General features: G+C 40.9%; 1 protein-coding gene across 1 annotated transcript in view; it reads right to left on the bottom strand.

Moving 5' to 3' along the window:
- The window catches only part of RELN (reelin), a 240,566-nt gene that overhangs the window by 7,203 nt on the left and 215,709 nt on the right, over positions 1–17,654 (bottom strand). The window contains exons 50-63 of the mRNA XM_058805958.1: positions 17,163–17,419; positions 15,580–15,734; positions 14,563–14,777; positions 14,105–14,282; positions 12,885–13,060; positions 10,443–10,549; positions 9,787–10,029; positions 9,064–9,239; positions 7,426–7,499; positions 6,409–6,570; positions 5,526–5,683; positions 4,457–4,676; positions 3,259–3,456; positions 2,785–2,883 (exon numbers count right to left, since the gene is read on the bottom strand). Coding sequence (XP_058661941.1) covers positions 2,785–2,883; positions 3,259–3,456; positions 4,457–4,676; positions 5,526–5,683; positions 6,409–6,570; positions 7,426–7,499; positions 9,064–9,239; positions 9,787–10,029; positions 10,443–10,549; positions 12,885–13,060; positions 14,105–14,282; positions 14,563–14,777; positions 15,580–15,734; positions 17,163–17,419 — 2,418 coding nt within the window. The remainder of the gene's footprint in view (positions 1–2,784; positions 2,884–3,258; positions 3,457–4,456; positions 4,677–5,525; positions 5,684–6,408; positions 6,571–7,425; positions 7,500–9,063; positions 9,240–9,786; positions 10,030–10,442; positions 10,550–12,884; positions 13,061–14,104; positions 14,283–14,562; positions 14,778–15,579; positions 15,735–17,162; positions 17,420–17,654) is intronic.

The raw sequence follows: 17,654 nt of genomic DNA, 5'->3' as shown, positions 1-17,654 counted from the left end.
ACACAGATCACAAACTTGAGAGTCTAGGACTGAAACCAGAGCCAGTGAGGATAATTTTGATTGTTCTGGAGAGGTGTATGGGGTCTCATCCAGGGTTGTAAGAGGACTGAATACAGACTGTGTTGGATGTGGGCCATCAATGGGTTCTTGTCTAGAGATGTTCATGGCCTTCTGAGACCAGGTCAGAGTTCCAACAGAAATTACTTCCAATTTAGGAGGCACAGGTGTTTTCTAAAGTATCCCAGCTTTGGGATAAATAAGCCAGACAGAAGCCTACTGACTCCCCAATGACTCCCTATAGAATTAATGGAAGAGGCAAACCCTGGTGAATGGCTTGAGATCAGGCTGTGCCTCTCTGCAGCCCTGGGGTGGATATTGCCCACAGAGCTCTTGGTGGGAAGGGAGTGCACCCAGAGGACTCTGCCTCCTCCCCTCTTGCTGGAGAGGTGCCTGGGAAAGGGGGCTTGTTCTTCCCAGAAGCAGGCAGTGCTTCTGTACCCTTCCTTGGAAAATGAAGGAATATTAAGAATGGAAGCCAAGTCCTATCCCTAGTAGTCACAGTGTGATTTCTGGTAGCCCTGGTGTGTGCAGAATCATCTAGGGTAAGTACTAACAGATCCAGGCTCCCTGCTGATACCCTGAGGCACTTTATGGAGGTGACTGAGTGACTCTTCATCATTTAACAGGTGACGAAACTGAAGTGCTGGGGGTAAAGTGATCACTGTGAGGTGACCAAGTGAAATAGCAGCGCTACAGAAAAACCCAGGTGAGAGTATTTCTTGATAAGGAAGTTGCAGCTTACTTGCAAATAAATTTGAGGAGGCCTAAAGATTATTTTGATGAATTACAATGTGCAGATAGAACTCAAGCAAATCAGAGGAGTTAAATGCAGCTGTCAGGTCTGAGCACATGCCAGTATAGGAATCAAATGCACCATGGCATGGAATTCTGCCCTTCCTCAGAGCAGCATGTCTCATGTGTTGTAGTTAGCAGGGACTGGAACTCTACATCTGGCCTTTGGGATATAAGATGTCATGGCACTGTGTTTCACAGGACTTGGTAAGGGAGAAATCAGTCCAGTTTGGTCTGTCTGTGGATTGTACAAATGTCACTTGAACAGGGTGGAAATCCTCTGCCTCTAGCCTGATATTTAGGGCAATTTTCAGAAGCTCTTAAAGCTCTTTAACAGGACTAAAATAATAAAATGGAGGAGACCTGTGTGCCCACCTGGTTCCTTCTCTTGGCAAGGTGTGGTTACTTGCTATGGCCATTCCAGTATAACATATCTCACATGACTTGTTATTATTACTCAACTTGTGTGTTTAGTCTACAGACAGGCAGATCTCATTGTCAAAGAAGTTCTCCACATTTCAGCCTCAGAATAACTTTTTAAAGATCTGTTTTATTCCTACTTATGGCGCCTAATTCAGTGCTTGGATTGATGGGTAACATTATATTTATTTTTACTCTTACATGTTTTTTTCCATTAATTTTATTTTTAATTGAAAAGTAGAAAGACTCGTGAATATTTCACAATGACCAGTTCCCCTTTCAATGGTTTCCTAACCATGGTGACCTTCCTGCAGGCGCATACTCTTCCATATCTTTCCTGATGCAGCATCATACAGCCACTGATTGACTAAACCAGGAATTATATCCATCTCTCTCCTCTGTTCCTTCCAGTTTTACGCTTAATGTTATGGAAGCAGAGCCCAGCAAGGTGTGTAAAAGCAGTGGAGGGTGTACAGTTACTCAGTGTTGGGACCAGTTTGGTTTGGGGTTGATATGAGTGCCATGCAAGCTGGTGCTTCTTGGTGGAAAGGAGAACAGGACTAACTAGCAATCAGACAATTCGCTTTTCTACTGTTAAAAACATTACTTGCAGTGCCTCTGCTAATTCAGAAACCTCATAGCTATTACACAGTCTGGAGGTTATCTAAGCCTAATTTCTCCATTGCTTGTTTTTAAATTGTTCAATAAAAAGAATGTTTGAACCTATCTATGGAGCGGGCTCGCCTCTCTTTGCCAACCATTGCCAGCGATGAGTTCCTGCCCGGGAAGCCACTAGCACTTCACTTCTACTGGAACTAAATTGTTAGAGAAAAAGCAGGTCATCTCTTCGTGGTGCAACACAGGAAAAACGGGTTAGCTGCCAGCGAAACCCATCTCAAGAATGGGAGAATCAGGAGGGTGCAGACTTGGTAAAATCTTGACAAGGGGATGAATATAGAGCTCGGACCATAGGAACCTGATATAGTGAACCCTGTTTCTGAACAGTATCCTTCTTACTAAAAAAGGAAATGAATAAGGCATTAGTTGCTAACACAGATTTTTAAGAGGCACAACAACATTACTTTGTGCAATGAACAATACAGAAGAATCTTTTTTATCTTTGAAAGGATATAGATCAGCCTTAAATGGCAGCACAGTGTTGAACAGGATATCCTTTCTTATGTCCCAGCACAATCGTTTTTTAATAGTCATTGCTGCATTACAGGACCACAGCAATACTTGGAGGTGATAAAGCCCCACCTTCCCTCCTGCATTTTTTCCATGATTTTTTCCACACACCCCCCTGCTGTGACACTTACTTTGTGTCCATCTTAACTACTGACTGTTGCAGTCAGGGCAGAGCATCAGGAAAGATAGGATTTTAAAGGTTTCCCTTTGAGAAAGGATTACCCTGGGCCACAATGGTTCTTAATGAGCTTAATACTCATGTAATGCTGGAGAAAGTTCAGTGCTTTCTGAGGTGGGGTGGGATGAGGTGAGGCTGATACTCACAGGACGACTTCTACGTGGTCCAAAGCCCACTGATCGTGACCTGTTCCGTTGTGACGGGGCTGCCACCAGCGCAGTAAGACTCCTTTCATTCGTGCCTCCCTGTCACACAAACACAGAGCCTGTCAGAGCTCCAGACTATTGGTGCTCTGCATTTCCCCATCTATCCCCCAACAAGAGCTGAGAGCAAAGTCAAATTATTTCTATGTCACTGAACATCAACATATTGTACATATAAAACACACTAAAAATACACACAGGTAGGGAGAATTTTTTCCCATTATCTTCAAAACAAGTATTCTTTCTGTTTTTCTTTTAAGTGCATTGATAAACACTAGCCTGGAATTTCTTAATCAACCTTCCTCTTAAGTCTTCTTCTTTGTTTACCCTCTCATCAACCTATTTTCTTCAACAGTGATGCAAAGATTTTAGCAGAAATGTGCACTTAGAGGTAATGAAACGTGACTGGGTACTCACAAGGGAACATTATAAGACACTCTTTGGGCTTGTATAAAGTCCTTTGGCTGATGCTGTGCAATTACTTGCCATGTAATTCCATTATTTACACTGTATTGGAGGAGCACTGCCTTATCTACAGTGTTAGGATCACTCAGATTGGTGTTGCAACTGTCTGTTTGTGAAATACTTCCAATTTGCAAAACAAACATGATTTTGCTGTAAAACACAGAGAGAAAAAGTATTTTCAATATGCAAGATTATTCAAATGGGAACAATAGTATTTTTAGGTTTATTGCAGTTACCTTATCAAAACTTGCAGCATTTTCAAGAATCATTACTTTAACATGCAAAATAAACTGTTCTTACATCTTTAAAACACAGCTCCCCTTTCAAAATAATAGTTTACTATGTATAATATATTGTTGCAGGCAGGATCCAATTTTGCAATATATCTGCACAAAACTGAGATGGATAAAAATGCAAACATGTAAACGAGTCTATGAAAAGTTTAAGAACAAACAAAGGTTGAATATAAGAAAGTGCCTAAAATATATATATATATATATATCATATTCTATCCAGGTGTTCATGAAGTAAGAAGAGAAGAGCCTGATTATATCTAGTCCACTGGCCAATTCATCCTGTTTCTAATCTTGCTTTGGACAAGATAAACCAGTCCTGAAAGCTGTCACTCTGTTAAGAGCCAGCACAGGCTGTTTACATTTGTTTTTCCATGGCCAAAGAGGCTCAATAGATGAAAAACCTACTCCCGTTCATTGCCAGGTGAATATAATTCTATTTGACAACTGAAATGAGAAAATGACCCTGTAATTACTAAATAACATCTTTAGTCATAACCATTGTGGAGGCACATACAAGCATGGGATTTGTCTTATCAGATCAGGCCCTGGTCCAGGCAGTCTGGTGTCCAGTCTGTGCCAACAGCTTCATTGTCATTGCAGGCTTACATAGACAGTGCTCTGTTGGGCATGATGAAAACATCTGACCTTTTCATCTGACATCCTCACTCTCCATCTCCCAAATCAAAATCACAAAGCATTTTGCCAACCCTAATGTTTTCTGCCAGCCACATCCAACTGCATGGCACAGCCAGGTCAGTCCATCCTCATCTGTACAGGCCACATGGCTGCACATACATGTGAAGAGTTTCCTTTCTCATAAATTGTTAGAAGAGCTGTTTAGGCTCAACTATTACCTTGCTCGGGTGAGATCCAGAGGCTTGGTCACAGCTTGTCTTACTTGACATCCATTAAAGTAGAGTGAATCTCCATGGGCATAGGGTGCCAGCTGTCCACATCCATTCCCTATCACTCCCCCCTGAATGGTTTCCCAGTTTATTTCAGTGACTCTTTCAGACTCAAAATTATCTTTAATATAACTTGGCAGATCATGGCTAAAAACAGAGCAGTCATCACCTAAAAATGACACAATGAAGTTGTAAAACATGCAAAAAATAGAAAGAATGGAGAAAATTGAGTTACAGGTCATTGTAATTCTTTTCAAGGTTGCGACTCAATATTCAGTGTGAGGACAGCCTGAATATATTTCAGCAGATTCATTAACAATGTGCACATTGATATACAGCAGTCATTTTTACAAAATAGAGGCTGTGAGTCTAATTTTTACAGCAGTATAACTTCAAGAACTGCAATACAGTTTCTCCTGTTTTGCACTGATGCCAATAGGAGAAACCTCAAATTGTGGGTTGAAGGCAAAAATGTCTAAAAACTCAGAAGGGATCTGATCTTATACAGTTATGAGGCTCTCCTGGAAGACATTAAACACTGGCTCCACTCCCACAAAGCACTTAGAGCTTACCAAGGGCACTCAGGTACCATTAGGCATGTGCTTAGCTGCACTGAGGGCTTAGAGCAGAACACTGTGTCCTGATGGGGCACAGAGCCCCTTACAGATGCCAGTCACCAACATCTGGATCCCATTTGCACATCCTCTGGGATGCACCCTTGGAAGGAGCATGGAGTGGAAGCCAATTCTGGGTAATCAAGTAGCCATGTTCAGCCTTCAATGAGGGCTGGGTGGACTTTCCATACAATGCCAGGTGGGAGAGACTGCTGGCTCAATGTAGAAAGAGTAAGGAGGGGGAAAAGCTGTAATTTGGAGCCCTGACAAATTATTAATTTTGGATTTGTTACTCAGACATTCCAGTGATGAATTTGGACATGATACATCACTTAGTCTTTTTGTTTAATTTTGGGCTAGACTAGATTGTAGTGGATGTACAGAGAGAAATGAAGAAATGGAACCTTGGAATCCTTCGTCACAGATGCAGATGGCTCCAGTCGTGCAGTACCCGTGGCCACTGCAGAGCTTTGGGCACGCTTCCCCAATGTACACGTGATCGATTGCCCAGCTCTGCTTCTCCAGCTCTTCTCCCTTCTGAATCCACCTGAACTGGGTTGCACTGCAAATATCAACATCCAAACACTGTGTTAGGATGCATAGCAATTAAACACATCTGCATAGTGATGTTCTAATACACCAGCAGCAAATGTAACCAAAAATGTCATGTGAGGGGGCTGTGACTTCAATAACTGGAAATACCCAGCCTGCTACATCATTGGCAGTAATGACTTCTATTAACAAAAATCTTCTTGAAGAACATTAATTGTTGTATTTGCAGGGACCTTTGTGGTAGGAAGGAATGATGAATCTGACTCCATGTTCTCAGAAGGCTAATTTATTACTTTATGATACAATATTATATTAAAGAATACTATACTAAACTATACTAAAGAATACAGAAAGGATACTTAATGCTAAAAAGATAATAATGAAAACTCGTGACTCTTTCCAGAGTCTCAACACAGCTTGGCCCTGATTTGCCAAAGAGTCAGAACAACTCATATCAGTATCCAATGAAACAATCACCTGTGGGTAAACAATCTCCAAACACATTCCACATGAGAACAACACAGGAGAAGCAAATGAGATAAGAATTGTTTTTCTTTTCTCTGAGGCTCCTCAGCTTCCCAGGAGAAAAATCTTGGGTAAAGGGATTTTTCAGAGAATGTGAATGATCCACAATAAGGAATAATTTTTAATTCACCAATTGTTCCTAGTAAGCCATGCCAGCAAGGCAGCTGTCGTTTTATAGGTCCACAGTGAGTTGACCTTTGGTGAACCTACCTGGATGAGACATGGTCAGGCAGCTGGATAGTTATTCTTCTCCACATGGAGCTGTTAACAGAGTTATAGATGGTAGCTTCATGGAATTGAAATGGGGAGCAGCCAATGCTATTAGATGAGGAAGGAAGGCAGTGTGTCTGGACAAGTTGCCATGAGTCTGTCCTGTAGGAAGCAAAAAAAAAAAAAAACGAGAAAAATGTTTTAGAACAACTGAAAAAATAATGAAAGGAAAACAGATTATTTGTAAGGGTCATGACATTGCCTGTCTTACTAAAGAAAAAAGAGATTGTCAGCAATAGATTGTCAGCAATCATTTTCATTTCTCTGGAGCCACAGATAAACAAGAGGTGAGAGGTCAAAGCACAGGTGCAGCCAGGGGGATGTTTGAGTGTTGTGGAGCCCTTGGTGGTGGTACTCCCAGCAGTGTGGTACACACAGCTGCTCTGGGCTGCCTGACAGGATTTATTTAGGAGGCAGCTCCTTAGTCTCTTTCTTACAGTCTTCATGAGAGTCCCAATAGAATTTGCTACATTTTCACCCACAGCTTTTTGAGCACGGAATATACCTTCATTTTCACAAATTATAACATGCAGCTATTCTACAGCTCATGAGGCAGTGCTATTGTTAGCTAGTTAAAGACCAATTTGGAGTTCAGTAACTCCCAATTCATGACAGCTTGGTCCTGTATCCTACTAAATAATTTCCTGCAAATGTGTTTTCCTGGGAGCACATTTTTAACAGGAACATGCTCATGATTGTCACTACAAGCTCAACACCATGAACCTGTCAACATCTGGGATAAAATATAAAGAGAATTTATGGGAGTTATGTAGACAAATCCCAATGCTTGCACATGGGCTTTGTTCAGATTCTGTTACAACATGAATAACAAAGCACATTACAATAATTCATGTAACAAAATGAATAGCAAAGCAAAGCTTTAATAAATAGAAGCTCTCTACATTTTTAATGTCATACTATTTTTTTTTCAGGTCTGTGTATTCTGCTGTCATTTACCTGGCATCCTTTGTATACTCCAGCATCACTGAGTGGAGGTCCCCACAAGAATTTGCCTCACAGCCAACCACGATCTATAGCACAAATAAAATCAACTGCTATAACAATTCAGGTAGGCATTTAAAGTGATAAATAATCAACTTATGTTCTCCTTTTTTGTTTCTTTATTAGGTGTATGAGAGATTGTCAACTTGGGTAAAATCCATCAAAAGTGGATGGAAAACAAAAGACACAGTACTTCAGATACTGTTTTTACTTAAAGAATTTTACTTCCTTGCTACTGTTATTTCCTAACAGAATCCTAACATTTCATTTCTAAAGTCCAAATTAAATATCTAAACAAATATTTTTTCTGAAACAAAATATATGGTAGTTCCTTGGCATTTCCAAAAGTGAAGCACCTATGAAATTTAAAATTCATAATGATAAACATGTGGATATAAACTTTAAATCAGTCCAATTTAGAAACAGAATTATTCTGAATATTTAAAACAATAGACACATTTGTTCCATATTACAGTAGAAAGATTACAATACCCAGTGTACATTACTAAATTGCTAAATTTCAAAACCAAACAGAAGCCATGCTACAGCTGAGTTCTTAGTTTAGAAATAAAACCTTTGCTGTGAGCAGTGAAGAAAAATGGGGAGAAGGTCAGGAAAGAAAAACTCTGCAGTAAGAGTTTAGTAATATAAACTATTAAATGCTGATGGGTTATCCTAATTTGGTCTTAAAATAGAGGAAAAAGATGATAGGCTGGGTAAAATAAGCATCTTGGAGGCAGTCTTGACATTCAGTAGTAAAAAACTTCAGAGACTCCTCTCATATATAGTTTTTTTGGCATGCTGAATGGGGAAGCAGTGCTTTAGGGATTACATTAGACAGTAAATATGAAATAGGCAGTGACATTGAGAAAAGGTGAAAATATTGAGCAGTGGAAGATGGTAAATTCTGTAACTATCTTGTTAAACAGAAGAGCAAGAAAAAAACCGTAATAAGAAAATGGATTAGTATTTTGATAACCCTACTTTCATGTTAGTTCCTAGTTTAAGACAGGGTACTTGGGGAATGGCCAAGAACATTTCTGGAAAACAACTACTTGTTGCCTTTGGCCCTGGGTAGAATTCTATCTTAAATCAAATTAAAGTACTCAGAAATGTTTCTCTGATGGTTTAGGTAATTTGCCATGGCATAAGGAAGAAGAAGGGGCACCTCTGCTTGAACACACTTCTATTTTCCATATGATGCTCTTCTCCAGCCTTCTCCCTTACTTTTTCTGTTCCTTCACAAATTAGGGGAAAATAACTTATTCTGCATGGCATCTATTCTCACCTTAGAAAATAATTCCTACTGTATCTGATGATCCAATCATTTCAGGAAAAAGGTATTAGACTTCTAATTCCTCTGAGTCATCCCAACAGCTTACAGACAGTCAGAATATTTTGACGTTTTACATTCATGCAGCCCTTCTGGTTCTCATTACCTACACTTCATATTTTCCTTTGATTTCTAGTAAAAAGTCACTATTAATTATTCATCCAATTGACCATCCTAGTTGGAAGAACAATAATTTCTGGAGACACATTAGATGAATTTTCATTGTGTTCTTTACTTTGGAGAGAGAGAACATTTCTTACTTTAAACTGCATCATGTATCCTGGCTGTATAATGAGCTCCCTGGAGGACAGGATGTTGTGTGTTTTATCCTTTTTCTTATTTGGCCAGTAGAGATGGAATGATGGATTTCCACAGAACCCTGCAGTTCTGACTGCATTAGGGTAAAAGCTCCAATTTTCTTCATGAGAGGTGCCTTCTATTAAGATGAGTTAAATAAAATTACTGCATTGTCTTGGTAAACATCAAGGCTTAGAAATGAATCCACAGAATCACTTGACAGAGTACTTTAGTGATATGGACACTACATTTATGCTATCTGTAATGACACACAGTAAGCTACAAAGAGAGAGACATAATAAAGACATTCATTGCCAGAGAGGTAATTATAGCATTTAAATAACAGTACTTTTAAAAAATATGATAAGAGCATAATATCAGAAATTTAAATGAAATGAGTTGGAATGAAAGAAATTTTTTTATGTGTGCAGACATGTGCACACATATACATCGGAATATACATATGTGTGTATACACACACATATATATATGTACACATACACACATATATATATTTTTACACACTTCTATGAGCATGAAGAATAGCATATAAACAGCATTAGTCTACAAAGTCAAAAATGTGCAGAGTTAAAATAAAATAAAATCTGCTTGCAAGCTCACAGGGCTCAGGTAAGACAAGAACAGGTAACGCCAGACCACAGACGAGCTGCGGCAGCCTGTTTTACCATCATCAAAGGTGTCCACCAGCTGGCTGGGGTTGATCTCAGCTCCCCCAATGAGGATGTTGTCCAGAGCCCACTGGGCCCGCTCGGGGCCGGGCACCACGATGCCGCTGCTGAGGGTGAAGGGCTGCCACCAGCGCAGGCGCGTCGTGTTGGTCAGGGCACGCTCGGGGAGCAGGATGTAGTCGTGCCTCACTGAGATGTACTTTTGGTAATCCATCTCGTGGAGCAAAGTCCAGGATATCCCTAGAATGAAAAGATGCAGGTTTAGTGAGATAAAACCAAACATATGGTAGAATTTTCTAAAGGATTAAAGATAATAGGAAATAAAAAGTAATAGCTGTGGTCTTCTGATAGAGCTTAACTTCTAAGGATAGTTGGCAAGTGTTACTCACTCCAAGAGTAATCTTGCAATTGTAAAAAGGAATAATCAGCTTGGGTGGAAGCCACTGATTACTGAAATAAGGCAGGAAGATTATGGAAAACTTCTGAGCAATAGATGGAACTTTTAGATGGGGAAAAATCTTTACAGGGACCAAAATAGCTTTGCAATTAAGAATTAGCTTTTTATTTTGGATCTCTGACAACTTGTCAGGTATTCATGGTGGGTAGATACAGAACCAGACTGAAGCTCAGCTGTAAATACAGTATGTACTTGCCTCCATCAATGGAGTAGTCTAGCAGCACTCCTTCCTTTCTGCAAGTTGGTCTGTGGCATGTTGTCATGTTATTTTCACTCCCAATTCTCCCCCAGTACTGTAGAAACCTAAGAGTAAATGTATATGATCACATCTGTTAGACTTGCATGAACAGAGGTTGCTTTCTGTTAACAGACATGCTGAAATTGTTCCAAATGCCAACATTTTTAAGCAAATAACACTGATACACAAGTACTGCAAAGGTTTTCATGGAAAAATTTTCATGGGAACCTCATGGAATTCAACTAAGAACTGCCCCTGGGAATAGCCCATTGCAAATGTACCAGCCAGGGACAGACTAGATGGGAGCTGCTTTGCTTAGAGTTCCCTGAGATTCCTGGTGGAATGGGAGCTCACCATGTGTTAAGGTGCCCTTGTATCAATGAAGGACATAAAAAAGTTGATAAACTGAGGCAAGGTTGGAACCAGAGCTCAGAGCCAGAGGTCATACACTGAAAAAATAGGAAGTTCCAAATGGATTTAACAGGAAAAAAAAAAAAGAAAAATAATCACTCTGAGAATAACTGAACACTAGTAAAAGTGTTCCAGTACAGACAGACAGTAGGATCTCTGTTCTTGGAGGTTTTTAAAGATCCAATGGGACAAAATCCTGGGCAAACTGCCCTGAATTCAGTGTTACCTGGCTTTGAGCTTGAGGTTGGATTAGAGATTCCCTGAGGCCCCTTCCTTCCTGTAATTCAGCAAATTGCAAAATTTAAGAAGTCAGAGTGTTTGGCTTCATTAAAGCAGTATGATCAAGAGAAATGAAGTTGTCTATGTCATGTCCTTAGTCTGTCTAAACTGACAGAGTTCCATTGCTCTCTGGATAACTCATCCTTTCCAACAGCATAGAAATGGAATGGATCTTGTATGGCCAACCAGGAGAGAACAACCAGCAGAACTGCTCTGAACTCAGTGAGAGACACAGCTGGTGCCTCCAGGAGCGATGCCCTGGTGACTGGTGCCTCTTTGCAGGAAGAAGTCGCTGATTCCATTTGACATGACATTTCTGGACAAAAGGATCTGCTGCTTCACCTGGACTTGTCAGACCCTTTCCACTGTGCTGGGGTGAGCCTTGATCTCTATGACTCATCTGAAAGCGTCAGCACCTTGAGAATCATAGCCCCAGCACCCTGGGAATCATAATCTCCTCAGTGTCTATTTTGTTACGGTGAGGGTCCTCAGGGTCTCTGACTGTAGGTGTGTGGATAGCAAAGTCTTGCTAAGTCCACCTGTCTGGGTCCCTCAGGCAGGCTCCCAGCCACAGGCAATCCTAGCAAGCAGCTCAGCTCTCACGTGAGATCAGCTCTTTGGTGAATTCAGCTCTTAGTGATTTCAGCCCTTTGCTTGCTAAGTGCCTTGGCAGACACAGGAGAGAGAGGAGAAGGCTGTATGAGGTTCCACACAGGTGTCTTTATTGGCAGCTTCCACAAAGGGTGACAGTGACAGCTCTTCTGCAGAACAGCACAGAAATGGGGGTTTATGTAGGGTATAGGGGTTTTGGGAAACATTCTAATAGTAAGGGTGGAGGTAAAAGTGACTTATTGTCTTACAGAGAGATAACAAGGGTCTGAAGGCAGAAGGGGGGCTTCTTAGGTCCAGTCATCATGACTAGGCATTTCCTATCTTAGGCAACTCGTTGGAATTCAGGACATCCCTCTGGCTGTCCTGGATTGCCAAGACCCCTGCCAGGGGGCTCAGAGACCCTGGCACAGAGCCCAAGACACTTGTGGTTTTGAATATGACCCAGGGAGCAAATTACCAACCTTATATGAAGATCTGCAAGCCATGACAGTTTAAGTAGAATGATAGTGAATTTATCACAGGGTGACAAATAGAATTTTGGGATTTTTAGAATGGGGGTTCAGGAGACAAGATGGAGGAATCTGGGTGTCTTGGCCTCCATCTTCTGCTGTGATGTTGGCACTTTTAGGTTGATTTAGAGTAGAGGCTCACTGTCTAACATAGGTGATAGGTATTGGAAAGTAATTGTAAATAATCTACAGATAGTTTTTAGTATAAAAAGATAACACCACCCCCTGGGGGCAGGCAGAGTGCCTCTGACTGTCCTGCTGAGCAGACCTCAGGCAGGACAGGAGAAAGAATTTTAAAGATAAGATAAATAAACAACCTTGAGACCAAGAAATGAAGAGCTCTGACTCCTTCTTCGACCTCCAGGCTGGGAAAAGAGACTTTCTAACTTATCTCGGGGTCACTCTGACCAGCAGAGATTCCAAGAGCAACTGACCACGAGGGAGGCCCTGTGGCTGCTACAAGTGTCTCCTCAGGTGGTGCTGCTCCTGTGATGGCCCAGGAATTCCCTGAGCTACCAGCCGTGCTGCCTGCTGCTTTGCCAGGGTATGACACAGCTCCCTGTGACAATGACACAGAACCATGACCTACTTTGCCCCACGCAGGTCCAGATCCTGAGTGACAGCCTGCCTCACAGTTGCACCTCCAAAGTACAGGGTTGTGTCTTCTGCCAGAATTCCACACTCAGTACAGGTGTTTCCACCTTCTAAGGACATCCACAAATCTGGTTTAATTTCCTCATTGTCAAAGCGCTCTTTCAGGAAGGTCTGTAAGTAAGGAATTTAACATGAAGCACAGGTAAGTAAGATTTTAAGTCTTTTTAACAACCACAGCTGGAACTGACCTAAACATGTTTGAAGGGTTCAAGAACGCTAAATTTTTCTCAGGGTGACTGAGCATAATCACTTCTGGCTGAATATTTAGCCACTTGGACTGAATTGGCTAAATCTGAAAATCTATTAGGGCTGGATTTTAACATACTCAGGAGGTAATGAAGCAAATTAAAAATGGCATGTGCAAATGAATGAACATGTTGGGTCTGTGTGGCAAGGTTCTGATGGCAGAGGGGAACAGTAGGGGACTTCTGAATGCATGCGAGAAAAAATATTCTAGATCTTTCTTCAGCAAAACCAGAGACCCTGGCATTAAGGAGTTAGCAGTAAAACTCCCCTAAAATTGCTACCATTTTATCCCAAGTGTCCTTAATATGATGGATACCTTACTAATTAAAAATTGCAAACAGACAATGATATTTGTTCGTGTAATTAATATTTCAGACGAAAAACAGAAGGTTATAATAATTCAAATTACATGACAACTGACAAGTTAGTTGGTTATTTTTAACTTTTAAATTAGCAATATCTAACTAGAGTCCACTTGATTGTTAGTGGGTAACATGAGTAAGAGCCAAACAGCCATGTAAATTAATTTTCTAATTTTTTGTAATTTTCCTTTATTCCCTACTTCAGTAAGCTCTCTCACAGTAAAGACAATCTATTTTGTTCAAATACAACCACATGTGCAAGGGTGATTTTCATCCTATAATGATGATTAAAAGATGAACAATGAACTTTATCACAGCTTTTTCAGGCTAAGTGTTATTTTCAAACATACAACAACAAACCCATTATTCAATAATGCAGTAATAGTTTTGTTAAAAAACTGATGGAAGGGCTGAAAATTCATTTAACTGTCTTCAGGCTGACAGGAATCAAAGCTAAATTTCCAGTGAGATCAATCTCTCCTCTCTTTCCTCCCAGTCAAACATATGCCAAAGTTATTTCTTTTAAAAAAACATGCAATAAAATTACCTTCAGTGTCTGGGTCAGGTAGCAGTTTGGACCCGAATACCCAGGATCACAGATGCATTGCTCATTCAGGCAGTCTCCATGACCTCTACAGTTTTCCAGACAACCAGGGCCCAGATAGAAATTATCAATGGCCCACTGCATATCTGAGTATTTCTGGTAGAACCGAAACCTCACAGGACTAGATATAAAGGAATGAAGAGAACCAGACAAAGGCATAAACCAACTTTGCTCAATTGAGAAAAGATTAAACACAATATAATCATGACTGTACTATCTTCTGAGCTTCCACAAGTAGTGGAAATACCTATTGAAATGGATTTTTTAGATGTCCCTAATGTAATGAACATGAACGCTGCTATTTGCAATTTCCTAGAAAGAAAATGAATAGGCAGATGTCCTATTGTGTTTCCAGGGTGGTACTCAATCCAAGACAAAATGAGTAACAAATTCATACTTACTTGCCCACAAGGCTTTCAGGCAGTGTGTAAGTTACTCTTTTCCATCCTTTTGTGGGAAAGAAGACAGATGGCTGTGAGACACTCCCAGAACATTTTGGATCGGCTGGTAAGCACTGAGGTACTAAGTAACTCCAACTAACACCAAAGTCAGTGGAGTACTGCACATGGACCTGATTTTGTGCAAGTTTTTCTGAGGGTTTACATCCAACAGAAACCTAATAAAGAAGAGATCATCAGTAATTAAGAATTACTTGTGGTGGGGAGTTTAAAAATGTGTTTGAACCTGAAAACAGACTGCAGAATTTTGCTTGAAATGACGGCAGCAACAGTGCCTGTATGGTACCAGTCACCTGCAGATCTCTTTGATATTCTCAAGACTGAGAACAGACACCGTATTGTGAATTTTGTTTTTTTCTAGATAGTTCACATTTCTGAATTTCCAGATTTTGACACTCGTGCCTTAGACCCCAGTGCCATAAAACAAATAAAGTTAATATCTCCTCCCACACAACATGAGATTTGAATATTTCAGGGAAGGCCACAGATTAGGGAGACCACATTTATGGATGGATGTGCAAAGGGTTCTTGAAATTTCCATATATTTCTGGGTTATTTCCTTAGTTTAGGTAAATGGGTGTACAAAGGCCAGTTTGGATGCAGGTTTGATATGAGTGCATGACAGCCCAGGAGCAAAGTGAACTACTGTGGAACTGCTTTTCCCTCACTAGCAGGTGTAACAAAATAGGCACCTGGTAGATGTGCAATATCCTTATTACATGATGTCCATAGAAATGCAGTGCTGGAAGAGAAGAATGTGCCACCTCTGAGAAAAGCCTGTGGTACTAAAGCTGACCAACACAGAGTAAGTGAGAAAAATAAGGATGGCCTAATAACAACATTTTTCCCAGCAGGGAATTGCTCCTGTGTATACCTATACAGCATCCTTCCTCCTGAAAGATCTACTTAGACCTGGAACAAAATGTGGTTTTGAATAAGTTTACTGCAGACAGATTTTACCTTGAACTGCATAATCCAGCCTTCTGTAGGAGTCAGGTCGTGGGTGACTGCATAGACCTCTCTGCCATCGTGGCTCCCACAGATCATGACACCGTCAGGAGAATCACAAAATCTCTCAATTGAGCAATCATCATGGAATAACCAGTGTTCATTCACTTGAAAATAAATGGCAAGGTCAGTTATATACAGTGACAATATAAGTTAAACAGGGAGTAGTGTTAACCACAAAAGGTGATTCACAGCTTTATTTTTCAGCCTACATGAGAATTATTTATATTGCTCCTGAGCATGTCGGTACCCTGTTGTTCCCATGTAAATATGTATTACATCTATCGCATTTATTGCTGAAAGCACTCTTTACTTGAGTAAGTAAGTAAGTAAGCTTACAGCTTACTTGCTGAAAGCTTACTAATGAGCTTGCTCACTTAGACAAGCATTACAGCATTATTTTTTAATATTAAAGAAGTAAGGATCTGAGACTTACTTAAAATATGAACTTCTATTGCACTGAACATTTTGGGAGAGCCTTTTAATGGGTGTTGCCTACATGTCTGCACAAAGTGCTTAACAGACTGGTAATTGTTAAGCCTTATAAACATACAAAAATGCATCTTCTACAAAATTTAGTTGTAGGGGAATGGAATATAGGCAAATAAAGGTAGTATAGAATGTAATCTTACCCCCTAAAGAGTTGCAGCTGGGTTAATTATTAAAGATTAGGAGCAGGCCTGATTTTAACAGGCCACAGCTGTAGCCAATAAGAAGAGTGTTATAAAAGGGTGGATTGGTTGGCTGAGGGAAGAACTGGAGTCAGTTGGCTACTGTGAGGACAAGGAAGAGTCAGTGCCTAGAGGAGCTGCCTACAACAAACATCAAGGAGGTACAAAACTCTGGCAATATGGAACCCTTGCAATGTAATGACAATAGACCTCTTACACTATAACAACAACATTTAGTTGTAAAATGGAACTTAAATTCCTTAAAGAAAATTTTAAAAAGTTAATAAATAGGGAACAGACACTCATGATAAGAAATTTGCTTAGAATAACCTGTCACTTTTAAATTACATTTTTTTCCTTTTAAAATAAAGGAAATAGGAAGGAAATAGAAAGGAAGCCTTCTAAATAAATTCACGCAGTAAAAAAAGCTGCATTACATCTTTTCATTTTGCTTTTTGCAAACAAAAATCAAGAGACAGGGCCTCTACAGCAACGGAATTGTCTTATTCATTGGCTGAGAAAGAGTCAGAATTACATCCTTCCTACCAATCAGCTGATGATGTGGATGGGCAGAAGCCAATACTGCTGCCCCTCAAGCTGTACTTTACAATCGAATTGGGGACATCAGACTTATCCTCTGCATAGCATGACTGGCCTCTGCCACAAACACTTTAGAAATCCAACAACTTCCCACTGCCTCCCAAACTCCTACACTACCCCTACTAGGCCTCATTTTAGCCACAGCCGGGAAATCCGCTCAGCAGTCGCCATCACAGTGACACAGCGAGTCCGAGGCTCAGCCAGACCTGCGCATCACTGCACTGGCTCCTTGCTCCCTAACGGGGACTCAGGTGGGAGTTTTACCCGTGGTTTTGTCCTGCAGGGCCATGTCGAAGGCGGTGCTGCCGGCGGGCCCCGCGTCGGCCGGGGCGCGCTCGTGCTGCGGCAGCGGGGCGCTGCTGAAGGTGTCCAGCATCACCGTGCGCTGGTCGGCCGAGCCCGAGATCAGCACGTTGTCGATGGCCCAGTCGTTCTGGTCCAGCCCGTCGTGCTTGGGCTGCCACCAGCGGAAGCGGGTCCCGATGGTTTTGGCATCGTAGGGAAGGAGGATGTTCACAAAGCTGGAATAAAAACTGGGGATTAGTTGTAGGAAAGCTGTGGGAGGAGAACACTTTGCTATGCTCTGTGCTAGATGCTTTGACTGAGTCTATTCCTGATGTTTCCTGGAATACATGGAATTTTGGAAAGAAGAAAAAGATCGGTCTAGCCTAGATTCCTCCAGGAGACATTTCTGAAACAAAAAACTTTCTGATCACTCCAAATGTCATCCCTGGGACAGGGGCTCAGAGAGAGGTG

Source organism: Ammospiza caudacuta, chromosome 5, assembly GCF_027887145.1.
Source record: "Ammospiza caudacuta isolate bAmmCau1 chromosome 5, bAmmCau1.pri, whole genome shotgun sequence".
In the NCBI taxonomy this organism is placed as follows: Eukaryota; Metazoa; Chordata; class Aves; order Passeriformes; family Passerellidae; genus Ammospiza; species Ammospiza caudacuta.
This window is presented reverse-complemented; position numbering and strand designations above follow the sequence as displayed.